Source organism: Lagenorhynchus albirostris, chromosome 20, assembly GCF_949774975.1.
Source record: "Lagenorhynchus albirostris chromosome 20, mLagAlb1.1, whole genome shotgun sequence".
In the NCBI taxonomy this organism is placed as follows: Eukaryota; Metazoa; Chordata; class Mammalia; order Artiodactyla; family Delphinidae; genus Lagenorhynchus; species Lagenorhynchus albirostris.
The window spans coordinates 15,629,420-15,642,351 of NC_083114.1; the positions used below are offsets into that span (position 1 = coordinate 15,629,420).

General features: G+C 56.0%; 1 protein-coding gene across 13 annotated transcripts in view; it reads left to right on the forward strand.

Annotated features, from left to right (window-relative positions):
- The window catches only part of MYO18A (myosin XVIIIA), a 95,417-nt gene extending 82,687 nt beyond the window's left edge, over positions 1 to 12,730 (forward strand). For 7 of the 13 annotated variants that reach the window (XM_060134206.1, XM_060134210.1, XM_060134211.1 and 4 more), the window contains 4 exons: positions 622 to 666; positions 4,075 to 4,197; positions 5,499 to 6,772; positions 11,336 to 11,477. In XM_060134206.1, coding sequence (XP_059990189.1) covers positions 622 to 666; positions 4,075 to 4,197; positions 5,499 to 6,768 — 1,438 coding nt within the window. In that variant the 3' untranslated portion in view covers positions 6,769 to 6,772; positions 11,336 to 11,477. Of the gene's footprint in view, positions 1 to 621; positions 667 to 4,074; positions 4,198 to 5,498; positions 6,773 to 11,335 lie in introns of all 13 variants that reach the window. The other 6 variants (XM_060134214.1, XM_060134219.1, XM_060134207.1 and 3 more) reach the window with 5 other exon arrangements.
- Positions 12,731 to 12,932: the final 202 nt, after the last annotated feature.

Below are 12,932 nucleotides of genomic sequence, written 5' to 3' on the forward strand. Positions count from 1 at the left end.
CAGCTGCTGCCCGGGTGAGACCCCCCCCCCCCGCCTCCCGCCACTTCCTCCCTGTCCTTCTCCCCAGGCCTCCCAGGGACCTGGCTCTCCAGCTCTGCCCGTTCAAGATGAGTTATTCCCCCGTTTAGCTGCATTTCTGATGGCACCTGCCCCACTCTGGGGAGAGCAGAGATTTAAGGGCCCTGGTGCCTTGTTACCGTGCCAGAGCTTTTCTCACATAAGACCCCCCCAGGGAATGGTTTAGCAGAGGGATTTGTAGTCTTAGGCCGAGGAGGGAGTCTCGAGGCAGGCAGACTGGCAGTGGGGGTGGGGTCAGACCCTGGAGAAGCTCCCAAGGCTGCCCTGAGCAGAACCCCCCAGATTTGCCCCCATCCCACCTGAAGGCCGAGGCCCCATCCTGCTCCTGGGATGCCCGGGGAGCCTGCTCCTTTAGGGCAGGGGAATGGTGCCCCAGGCGGCCTGGACCTCCCTCTGAGGACAGCACTGTCCCACCTCCTGGTCTCAGCCAGCCAGAGCCTTGTCTTGCTGAGGAAGGAGGGGTCCTCGGCTGAGGGGTCCACCTTGGTTGACTTTTCTGTGCTCTTCCGGCCCCCTTGCCCACCATTTTCTTTCTGTTTCCAGTTTGCAGGACATGGTGACAAAGTATCAGAAAAGAAAGAATAAACCGTGAGGACTGGAGCGCACGCGCTCTCTGCCTCTCCTCGCGTGGTGTCTAACCTCCCCCTAACCCTGGGCTCCCGCCCTGCTGCATGTCGCATGTGGACACACAGCCTCCTCTCCTCCTCTGAGCTAGTCCCTCATGCTAACACGGCTCACTCTGTCCCAAGGGAGGCAAGGGGGCAGGCCGCGCCCCGTATCAGGCGAGGGGGCAGGCCGCGCCCTGTAGAGTGCAGGCAACAAGGGTGCACTCCACCTGGAAGGCTCACTGGCCCCCACATCCTTGGTCGGCAGGATGGGGGCTCTGTCAGAAAGGAGAGCTCATGGGCTTCCCTGGTGGTACAGTGGTTGGGAGTCCGCCTGCCGATGCAGGGGACACGGGTTTGTGCCCTGGTCCGGGAAGATCCCACATGCCGCAGAGCGGCTGGGCCCGTCAGCCATGGCCTCTGAGCCTGCGCGTCCGGAGCCTGTGCTCCGCAGCGGGAGAGGCCACAACAGTGAGAGGCCCACGTACAGCAAAAAAAAAAAAAAGAAAGGGGAGCTCAGCCTCATTGGGTGGTACCCGCAGCCTGCCTTTGTGAGCCTCCGCCTCTGCCCCATCAGAAACCAAGTGTAGCCGCTTCCCGGCCTCTTTCTCTGGGGAAAAGTCTGTTTGGGCTGGATTTCTCCCATTCCTTGGGCTCCTTTGGAGCCTGAGCTGCCTGAAAGAAGTGGGTATGTTTCATTTTGAAAGGTCCGCCACCTTCTTTTGGCAGACAAGGGTAGAAGGTGAGGGGCGTCCAACAGTTACTTGTTGGGAGAAAGCATCCAGGCAGGGGAAGGGAACACAGCCAGATGTGTTTACTTTACTCTCCGCAGGCACCTTGGGCAGAAGGAGGCCCCAGGCATTTGTGCTGCTGTCAGTCAGGTGGCGGGAAGCCCAGTAAATCCACCCCCTGTCCATTTCCTTCTTTCTGGGTGGGAGCTGGGCAGCTGGGGCAGATGTGCGGGCCCTCAGGCAGATCGGGGTGATCCTCCTTCAGGTCCGACAGGGCTGGTCTTTGGAGGTGGTTGTTCTAGCGCCGCTTTGGGTTTCCTCCCCCACTCTCTCTTGCCTGGCAGGCCTCCTCCCCTGGCCAGGATGGGCTGGCGGCAGCGCAAAGGACTCCGTGAGAGCTAATGATAAATGTAATAGTGTGTAACAGTGACAGAGGGCCGCTGGAGCCCGGTTGTCACACGCAGTTAATATCCCCTGCCGTTCTGTCTCCGTTTGTTTGTTCCCCCGGGATTCAGCTCCCAGTTAACTAATAGCACATGAGCCTGGACATAAATTGTATTTGACGCGAGGTTTAATTCCGACCATTTAAAATTTCAACTGCCCCCCGAGCCTGCCTGCCCCTGGAGTTTGTTTACGGGCCTGATTATTTAAGGAAAAGAATCCAAACATCCTCTATAGGATTGAAACTAAAGGAAAGGCAAGGGCGGGCAGGCCAGCTTCTCAACCCATTCGCTGCTCTGAATGTCAGGAGGCAGATTCATATTCTGGGCCCATGACTGTCTGTCCCCTGTGTGTTCCAGCCCTGCCATCCTTGGGCTGGAGGAGCTTCGAGGACTGACAAAATGCGCATTTCAGATCATATTCTAAACCACTGCACACGCGCGCACCAGCGTGCACTCATGCAGGCACACAGGGCCTGCAGTCCTAGCCGGGTTCCTGCTGACGGCAGAGGGGGTCTTTTCCTCAGCAGCTCTGGGCCCCTGCTCCAAGTTATTGAGCGAGTGTGCTAAGGCAGCCAGAAAAATAATGTTTCGATTTACTTAGAGATACGGTTGTTGTTGCCATAACCCTAATGAAAGCAGTAAACAGCACAGTATTAAGGGAGATTTATACAGAAACGCTTTTAACACGTAGACATAGATTTTGCAATGCATACAGCACCTCCTTTCTAATGACAATCAGTATGGTTATGAACGGCGGTGATAAATTACAGGCTTTGAAGCTAGAGAAGGAGGTTTTTTGCACGGGTGTATAAGTCAGGTGGTACTGGCGTTCCACAGGGCCTGTGCACCATAGTAAATCTGCCAGGCTCGAACAGGCACAGGGCTTGCATTAGCCGTTTCGGGGCTGTCTGCTAAACTCCTGTTTAACCGGGGCATCAGCCAGCCTGGTCTTTGTTATAATTCTGTATTTGACGGAAGCCCATAAAATATGCTTCTTTATTCCCCTCCCCACGAGTCATGCTGTCTCACCCCCAGAACAGAGCCTGGTGGCTTCTTCTGTGTGTGTGTGTGTGTGTGTGTGTGTGTGTGTGTGTGTGTGTATGTGCATACACACCCGCACGCACGTGCGCGCACGCGTGCACACCTGTGTGGCTATTTATTCAAGAACATAAATCAGGAATGGGGCTGCTCCTGTTGACACAGATGAAAGGAAATTTATATCAAGGAGCAATCCTAGCATATCCATAGCAGGGAACGTGGTGAGCAGACATCTTGCAGAATTCTAGAAGCCGTCTCACTCAGAAGCTATATCTCCAAGCCCCTGCTGCTGTGCGAGGAGGTCACCGTGATTCCAGCATCAGAATTTGACTCCTTTGGGCTTTCTTGCAAGTCGAGAGGGCTCAGGCCAGCTTGGCCAGAAAAAAGCCCTGGGGGAGCAAGAGCTGGAGGCTTCCTGAGGGTGGAAGAGGAACTGGGAGAGACAGAGCCCTTGTCTGGGATTTCTGGGCCCCACTGGATCTCCAGGTGCAGCTTGAATCTCTTACGAACCCCTCGGGAAATGCCGCGGTCCCTGCCTCGTCCTTTCTGTTTCTTAAGGGCCAAGGGGAGTCGCAGGATGGGTCTGCGATATGGCCTGTAGTGCCCGAGTTGGCACTGCATCAGCTAAGGAGACTCCGGGTTCAAGCTCGCTTGAAGTCATAACGAAGCCCTTCTATTCTCTGTTCCATCACCAGCAGCCCAGCTCTTGCAGCAAAGGCATGGAAAGTGGCAGCAGCTGTAGCCACAGTTTTGGGAACAGGCAGCCAAGAACAGCAGAATAGGCCTCAGGGAGGGGCTGAAGGGCCCAGGACTCCTCTTTTTAACCAAAAGCCATTTAGCTGTAATCGATGAAGGGACGGTCTCCCTGTCGCTCTCACTGGATTGGTTGGCTGCACAGCAGCCTGTCACAGAAAGTGGGGTGGAGGTGCCTCCGTGCTCCCCAGGGTCTCCTCGGTGGCTGTCACACAATGTGGCCTGCTGAGCGGGGCAGGGCCCTTGTGGATGGTGCGCTCCTCCGTCTAACTTCTCTTGTTCTCTCTGACTCACTGATGCGCATGCCGCCCTGCATCCCACCCCCACCCAAGACAAACTTGCTTTGCCACTTTGGTGCTGCCTCCTGGGCCACCAGGTGATCACCTCTTCCCAGCCTTGCCTACCTTTCTGCTCCTCATCCCACAGCGAGGGGGACTCAGATGTGGACTCAGAGCTGGAGGACCGGGTCGACGGGGTCAAGTCATGGTTGTCCAAAAACAAGGGGCCTTCCAAGGCGGCTTCCGATGATGGCAGCTTGAAGAGTTCTAGGTGAGCGTGTGGCCTTAGGTGGGAGGAAAGGCCACCTCGTGCCCCAGGGATGGATGAGCAGCGCCTTGATCCCAAAGAGGGTGGGCCTCACGCCACCTGCGTCTCTCTCTTGCCTGGTATGTGCGTGAGGGGCCCAGGCCTGCCCCTGGCACATGGGATGAGCAACAGGAGGCCTGGTTTCTTCTTAGTCAGGGTCTGCGGCACCCTTAATTTTCCGAGGTAATGTTTCCCTACCGGGCTTCAGGGCTTTGGTTTGGCGTAGGTTTAACTTCATCCCCACTTACTCATTCAACAGATGTTGAACGAACTACCTGATGGTTTGGGCCCTTGGAATCAAGACTGAAATGGGGCGCAGGGGGACTCTGGATCCCACACCCTGGACAAGGCCAGTCCAGGCTGGCTGTGGACCTCTGAGGTCTTAGCAGGAATAGCAGCAGAAAAGGCCCCAATTCCCCTGACTTCCCTGTCACAGCTACAGACACATTTCTGTCTTTCTCTGCCCATTCTCTTCTTCTTCTGGTCTCTTCACTCGCCCTCCACCATGCTTTCTGCTAACACCCATCCACTGGGGGAACTTGCTCCCCTATTTTCCAGCCCAGTCACAGTCTTCTGATCACACAGGCAGCTAGCTACCCCTGAAATCCAGGTCTCCAATTCCCATCCCTCACCTACGGGCCAGCCGGGGTCCTCTGCTCCCACCCCTCCCGTGGCCACTTCCCTGCTGACTCCACCCTCCCAACTCAGAGCCATCCTGATCCCCCAGGGCTCGCCTTTCCACCTCCTCCCAGAGAGCACTGGGTGAGCTGGGTAGAAAAAGTAATCCCTCTCCTTCTCCAGCTCCCCTGAGGCCCCTTCCCAAGTCCAGCCCCTCACCGCAAGCACCCAGCGGCCCCCTCTAATTGGTTTAATTTACTCGGCCAAACAACATTTTGTTATTGCAGATAATGCCACCTTCCCCGCCCCACCGCCATTCACCAGGGCCCGGCACCAGGCTCCAGGTAGTTGACAATGAAATAAATTGAACTAAACGTTTGCGAGGGGAAAAAGTGATGAAACAGAACAATAGTCTAATTTACATGACATTCTCCATGAAGCTATTTTCACTGACGCAAATTATTTTGCTTCATTTCCTCCGACGCTCTCACGGCCACTTTGCCAGGGCTGCTGCCAAGTTCTCCTCCCTTCTCCCTCCCCCGGTGTCTTTATTCTCTATGTTTAATGCTTGTTTCTCTCTCTCATTCTCTCTCTGCTGCTGCTAATCCACTCCCGGTTCTCTCCTCCCTGGCCTCACCCCCGCACAGCAGAGCGGCCCTCAACACCCTGGGGAAGGAGGGCAAGGGGGTGGAGGAGAGGCCGGCCTCTGTGCTGAGCTCCCTGAGCTATCGGAAGCGGCTCACCCTGAAGGACTCCATCGGGGGCACTGGGGATGAGGATTCGCTCTTCACCACCCTGAGCGAGCGGCCCGCCTCCCCCGAGAGGCCCCCCCGGAAGGCCCGCGGGGGCCCCAGGGAGGAGCCGGGCCTGGGCAGGAAGTCCGAGGAGCCTGAGGAATGTGGCTCCGTCTTCTCCGGGGTCAGGGGCTGCTCTAGCCGGGGGCTGGAGAAGCCGTGGGGCTCAGACTTTGACCGGGCCTCGGCCATCTCTGCGGCCGTCAGCCGGGCCTCCTCGGCCACACAGCGTGGCTCCGGCGAGGATGGGGCCTGCTCCTCCGTGAGCTTCTCGCTGTCGGGCTCCCCCGGTTCCCGCCGCAGCACCTCGAGGCTCGACAGCCTGTCAAGGACCCTCAGCCCTTCCTTGGGCCGGGCCTCAGCCCTCAGCCGGGAGAGCCCCGATTCCCACCTGTCCCTGGGCCGGAGCTGCCTGGACGATTGGGACGATGGAGCCAGTGTGGCCTTGAGTGAGGCCCGCTCACAGTATAGCTACCCATCCCTGGCCCGCAGTCTGTCGGTGCCACCCCAGCCCCGCATCTCCGCCTCCGCCACGGATGAGTCTCTCGACTCCAGTGTCCGCCCCATCAGCCGTCACGCCTACCTAGACCCAGACCTGGAGGCTGCCATCCATGAGGTCTTGAGCTACAAGCCCGTCCCGTTCCACCGGAGCAGCCTGGAGCCTGACTCTGAGGAGGATGACCGGAAGAGCATCCAAAGTACCCGGAGCGCCCAACTGGACCCCCCGGCACGAGCCACCGGCATCCGCCGCTCAGCCTCCGCTGCGGACGTCTCTCGGTCCCGCAGCAGCCGGAAGAGCCGGAGCAAGAGAACGAGCAGCTCCAGCTCCAGCTCCGAAGATTCCTCGGAGCACAGGCGGCGGAAGAAGGGGAGCTCTCGAAAAAGCAAGAAGAAGTCCAAATCGAGAAGGAAGAGAACAGAGACGGAGTCTGAGTCCTCCTCATCGACATCCAGTGGCTCCACTGTCTCAGGCCACAGCCGCTCGAGCGTGAAGAAGGGCCCGGCTGCGGAGGACAAGGAGGCTGGGCAGGCGCGCCGACAGTCTCGGAAGGAGGAGAAGAAGCGCAAGAAAGAGGTGGACAGCCTGATGATGCGGTACCTGTACCGTCCCGAGAGCGACTAGTGCAGTAGGTGGCACCTGGCGTGGAGTGCGGAGCATGGTGTGTGCCGCTTGGTGTGAACTAACGTCCCACCCGCCACCACCCAGGCCCCTTCCTGCATTCCTTCCTGCATTCCTCGCGGGCAGGCCTGGCCTCGGAGAGCCTCCTGGCTACCTCAGAGAGCGGGGGCCAGCTGAGCTGATTAGTCATTCTGAGCCCTGAGCCCAATCAGCTGAACTCGCTGGTGATGTCCGTCACAGCTCCCACTTATCAAGTCCTAACCCTGGGCCAGGGACCACCCCCCGCCAGATACGTGCCATATTTTATTCACTTAATCCTCACACTAACCCCACAACAAATGTCTGATTAGCCCCATTTTATAGAACAAGAAGCTGAGGTTCAGGGAGGTTAAGTTATTTGCCAAGGTTACATAGCTGGTAAGTGATGTTGCCATGATCTGAATGGAGTCTATTCAGCTTGCCCTCAACTACTCCTCCATACGACCCAAGGCAGAGCACATGGGCAAAATGTTTCCTCTGTGTGCCTGGCAGCACCCGTATGGAACTTCCGTCCATGACCCTGACACGCTGGGCCCAGGAAAGGGCTCTAGCTGACCCCCGGGCGTGGGTTGGTACATCACTGGCCATCAGCTATTAAGGGGCCTTTTGCTCAGCTCTCCCCCGCCCGCAGTGTCACCCTCCTCTCTGGCATGCGTCTCAAGCCTAAGAGTGCAAGGCTTACAGGGCTGCAGCGCCCACATCACCGCACCCTGCAGCAGACCTGGAGATGCCTGACTCGCTCCCCACCCCTCCTACCCGAAGCCCACACATGAGCGTCACCTCATCTCAGCTCATCTTGTAAAGTTTTAATGAATAGAAATTAGCAGCTGCTGAGTGACAGCCCCCTCCTGGCTCTCCTGCCTCCCCCAGCCTTCTCCCTGTGGGAGGGAGATCTAGCTGTTAGGCCCTTTATGCCCACACCCCCACTTGGAAGAAAGGCGAAGACTGACTCACAGGAATACTATTGTTGCCAGTTTCCCTGGTGGGCGGTGACATTTGGATCACCCTGGTTATGTGAAGTTGTTTTTGGCATGGTACCCTCCCAGGGCAAGCTTGCTGCTTCCCAGGAGGTATGACCCCAGAGCGCAGGCCCCTGGGGCACGGGCAATGTTTCCTAGATGCATGAACTAACACACACACCTGTCGCGTGCTAGTGGGCCTCTTGTGCAGTGGAGCAGCTGCCCAAGCACACTGTCATCTTGGGCGGGGTTCTACCGAAAGGGACCAGTTTTGTTTTAAGGAATGGAGCCCATGGAAGTGAATGTTACCTGCAGCTATTTGGAGATGGTGATGGGATGGGATTGGGGGGATGGTATGGGGGAGGTGGAACTTGAACCCAGACCAGGCTCATGGCCAACTCAGATTCTGTGGGCCCTGAGCTGCTCAGAAACCAAGCCCTTGGGCTTACCCCTGCTCTGTCACTCCCCGCATGTGGCAGATGGTTGCAGGATGCTCTGGGAAGAGTAGGAAGCATCTCAATTGCGCCAGGGAGCTGTTGTCAGTACACAGTGAGAAAAGGCAGGGGTCATAATATTGTGTCTACCATCTCAGCCCTTCCTTCCGCAGCCCTGCTGAGTGCCCTGCTCCCCTAGCACGGGAAGTCAGCTGATGGGCCATGGGAGGAGGTTTGGAAAGCAGAGAGGGCCAGGCCCTTCTGAGCACAGTACCAGTACCTGAAGAGGGAGACGTGGGCCTAGGCAGTCCATCCCACACCGACCAGCAACTGGTGGATTTCAGACCCCAGTGACTCAGCCCATCATCACCCTTGACCCAGCAAGAACAAGAACACAGAAAGCCTGTTTCTTCCCTCAGCCACCAGCACAGTTCTTGTCCACCAGGAAAACAGGAGTAGTCCTGAAACCCTACACACTGCCACCTCCAGCAAGGATTGGATTCACTGCAGCCAGAGTGGGCACCAAGCCAGAAGCTAGCCACCCAGTACAGAGCTGGCAGAGAAGGTCCAGGGGAGGGAGGACCTAGTTGGACTCCGCGTGAACTGGCTTTGGGTGAATAAACTGCCAAGAGTGGGGGCAGTTTAACTCCCCACCCGGTGATGGGGCTCTGCAAGCATGCAGAACACTGAAAGCATCCGTAGCAAAGGCAAGGGGAGGGGGCTGCTCGCCCAGTGGGAATTAGCTTATGCACCAAATCGATTGTGACCGTGTTGAGCAGGAGACGCTGGCTTGTGAGGAGGAAAGCTTTTGAAACAATGTGGTTAAAATGTTCACATTGCAGCCCTGACTCTTGCCCCCGGGAAGGGGGCCAGCTGCCTGCTGTTGACTCTCTGACAGCTGTGCCTGTAGAAGCCGCAAAGGAAGCTGGCTAAAGAGCACCCAGGGTGGGAGCAGGGGTGTCTCGTGGCTGCACAGAGCAGGGGAGAAAGGCCTGGCGTTTAGCGCTCCCGGCTGCCTCTGCCACTGCACCCAGCATCTGGACGGAACAGTGTTGAAACCCAGCTGTCGTTCATCCAGGTGTCTGCCTGGCCGGCACAGGAATATGGAAGTGGGGTCTGCAGCTCCGCTCTGAGGAGAGGTGGGAGGATGGAAAGGAGCACCCCATTTGCATCCGGGTCCCAGCCCTGGCACCTACCTCACCCCCCCTCTCCCCACAAAATAACCCCACTGTCTTTCCACAGAGCCATTCCTTCCTTTGCCCAACAGCAGACCTTAGCATTGGGTGCCCAGAAGTTCTGTCTAAAAAAATGAAAATAAAATCAGGCTCCCGCTAATTCACAATTCAAAAACAATCCAAAAGCTAAAATAACCCCAGTTTTTTCTATGTTGCACAGTCATCATTGAGCTTTATAATTCTGTCCCTGAGACGTCCCAGAGTCCTTAAGTGCCTTTGGCCCATCAAAGTAAAACTCATTTATGTTCAGACTAGTTTATATTAAATGTGTTCTGTGCTATTCTGATTCCTTTAAAAATGGTAATTCGTTCATGAGAAATACGATAACTATTAACCACACTGCCCCATTCCTAAACCGTTTTGCATAATTGAACAAGCTCTTCTATCAGACTGTTCCATCTCCCCAGGGAGAGAGAAAGAGAGACCTGTCTTTACACACCCCCTGGGCTCTTGCCCAGGCCAGTGGGGAGAATGCAGGTTTCATCTGGTTTTCTCCTCAGGTCAGCGGTCTGGCAGCAAGGTGGAGTCATCAAAAGGCTTTGAGGTCTAAGGTCCCAGGTTCAGATTTACACACAGGCTGTGTGACCTTGGGCAAGGTGCTTCGTCTCTTTGAACCAGCTTCCTCATGCCATTTCATGTGGTGAAGAATAAGATAGCACATCCAGAGTGCCTAAGACAGTGTCTCACATCACAGGAAATACTCAGTGATGAAATCCTTTCTTCAACACAGTTGGAAAAGCTGAGCATGTGGTTCTTTCTTGCAGAACGCCGTGTCCTCCTCTTTTGGTTTGGAGATAGAAGAACTTTGAAAGCGCTAGTAAACAAGGGCCTTCCTCAGATTCTTAAATCAGAATTGTAGACAGTGGGATCACAGGATTCCTGTTTATTCTAGCAGAAGCTCTCTAGGATCTGGAAGCAGGGCTGTGTTCCTGAGATCACTGGGCAGGGAGGGGCCCATTGAGTGCAGGGCACTGGTAGGGGTGGAGCCACCCCGGGCTGCATTTTCTCCAACATTGCTGAAATTACAGTGCACTTGGACTGGCAGAGGCAGTGGAGGTGGGAGGGGCAGGGGAAGGCTGCTCTAAGACTTTGGAAAAGAAAGAAAAGAGAAGGTGACTAGAGGTGGAAATGAGATCCCATCCATGCTCAACGCCATGAGTCTGCTCCATCCAGGGAGTAATGCTTCTTCATATCTTGGTCAGGGGAGAGCGAAAGGCTCCCACTGGCCTGATGAAAGCCTTGGGGTTGGATTATGGTACCAAGAAAGGGATGACTATGCCACCCTGAAACAGAGGTCTTAACCAGCTCCTACATCCTGAGTCTCTATTCCTTGTGAGTAGATGATATCATGGTCAAGGGCAGAAACTCTCACCGGCCTTAGGAAAACCTGATCAGGAAGAAGGGTTATGATCTGGGAGTATTCAATGGGGAAAGCCCGTCCTTCTTAGAAGGAATCTTTTTGGGAGGAACTTTACTAAGACAGGTTGTAGTCGTGTAATCACCAGACCTGCAGTCTCCAAGTCAATGCAGTCCATGGACTGCCTGTATCAGAATCTTCTGGGGAGGGAGTTGAAAATGCAGAATTCCTGGGTTCCACCCAAGAGCTAGCAAATCAAAACTTCTCAGGGGAAGAACCCGGGGATCTTGCAGCCAATTCTTATGCACATTCAAGTTCGAGACCCACTGCTCTTCATCATTGCTTTCCTCGGAGTTGTAAAAGGTTTCAGAGTCAAAACAATGTGCTCCTTTCTCTTACTACTCTGAGTATCTTCTGGGGAAGCTAGGGAAGCCTTCTACTTCTCAATTTGTGACAGGGTTTGGGGGGCCTCCCCAGGACCAAAGGCTTTGGTGCGGAAGGTAAAGAGCATCCTTCCTCTGTGACCTCATTCCTCTCTCCCTGCAGCCCCACCAGCTACTGGAAGTCCCTTGCCCCTGACCGGTCAGATGATGAGCACGACCCTCTCGACAGCACCTCCAGGCCCCGATACTCCCACAACTATCTGAGTGACAGCGACACAGAGGCCAAGCAGACAGAGACCAACGCATAGCCCAGGGGAGTGGTGTGCACCCCTCCCACCCACGGGCTACTGCTGCCACGGCACCTCTCCCGGGAAATGGCGGGGCACGGATCTCCCCCACCTGACTGCTGATCTGCATGGGAAACACCCGACCCTCTACGGTCAGGGGGCTTCCCAGGCTGTGGGTATCTGACGTTTCCACGTGGAAGAGGTGGAGGGAAGAGCAGTTCTGGAAAGAGAACTTTCTGCTCCTGCCTTGGGCCACCGTGGATGGCAAGTGGCTTGGCACTGCATAGAGCCGGCAAGTTGACCTCCATCTCAGCCCCCTCCCCCCCGCTCAGGGACGGTGGACAGATTGCCTACTGGGACATTCTCGGGTTGCTGGGTCCATGGGGAGGAGTTTGGGGTGGGAACAGCAATTCCTTCCCCATGACTTGGGGGAGGGCTTTCTCTTCTCAGTGCCTGCTGTCTTACTACTTTTTAATTTAAATACCCAACCTCTCCATCACAGCTGCATCCCTGAGAGGGGGAGGGGGCTGTGGTGGCAGCTGGCCCGCCTCCCCGCACCGGGAATGACTAGGGGAACCTCAGCTTCATCTTTACTCTTAAGAGAGCAGTCCTTTCTCTGTGCAGCTGGAGAGACCCGTGAGCAGAGCTGGGCCCAGGTTCTTAAGAGTCCGTGTGGGGAGGGGCTCTCAGGTGCTTCTGGGTTCGAGCTGAGCAGGCCTACACAGACGGGGGTGCATCTGTACCAGCCAGAACTTCTAGCCCCTACCCTTCTTTGTCTCATCAGTGTGTTAAGTGCAATGACCCATTGAAGAGTAAACCCATTCCACCTAATGCCAATTCAGGGCTTATCCAAGCACTGCCTCCCTTCCCCTCTGTCCAAGTTGCCTGGATCACAAGCTCAGCTTGAGAGGGAAGGCCTTGGGTTGAGGGCTTGTGGTCAGAAAAACTGAAGATGGAAGCTTTGGTCGGTACTGGTGTGTATTAGATGCGAGTCCTCACCCTGTGTCCTAAGCCTGAGTCATTTTTCTTCTTCCAGTCGCCCTGCCCACACACACTTATCCCAGACATGACAACATGCAGACTGACAGTCCCAGCTCCCACCCTAAAGATCATCCCACCAACACCACCAGACGGGGGCCCAAGGGCAGTGCCTGGTGCCGCTCCCATCTGCTGTCTCCCCTTCTCTCCTGCAATTGGTTTGTACTCATTGGGCTGTGCTCTCTTCCCCTGCTTACCTGATGTATGGAAATAAATGTCCTTCTTCTCCGGGCTCTGCCAATTTTCCTGCCTGTTCCTTCAGGCTCAGGTAAAGTCCAGGGGTGGTCACAGGGGAGCAGAGTGAGGACCCTGGTGGGGGCCTGGGGGAATCACCCTCATCCCTGACCTGCTCCCACATCAGACCAATGCTGCTCAGAGAGCTTGGCAGGTCCTCTGGAGCAGGCGGAGGCAGTGGATGAGAGGGCTGGTCAAGGA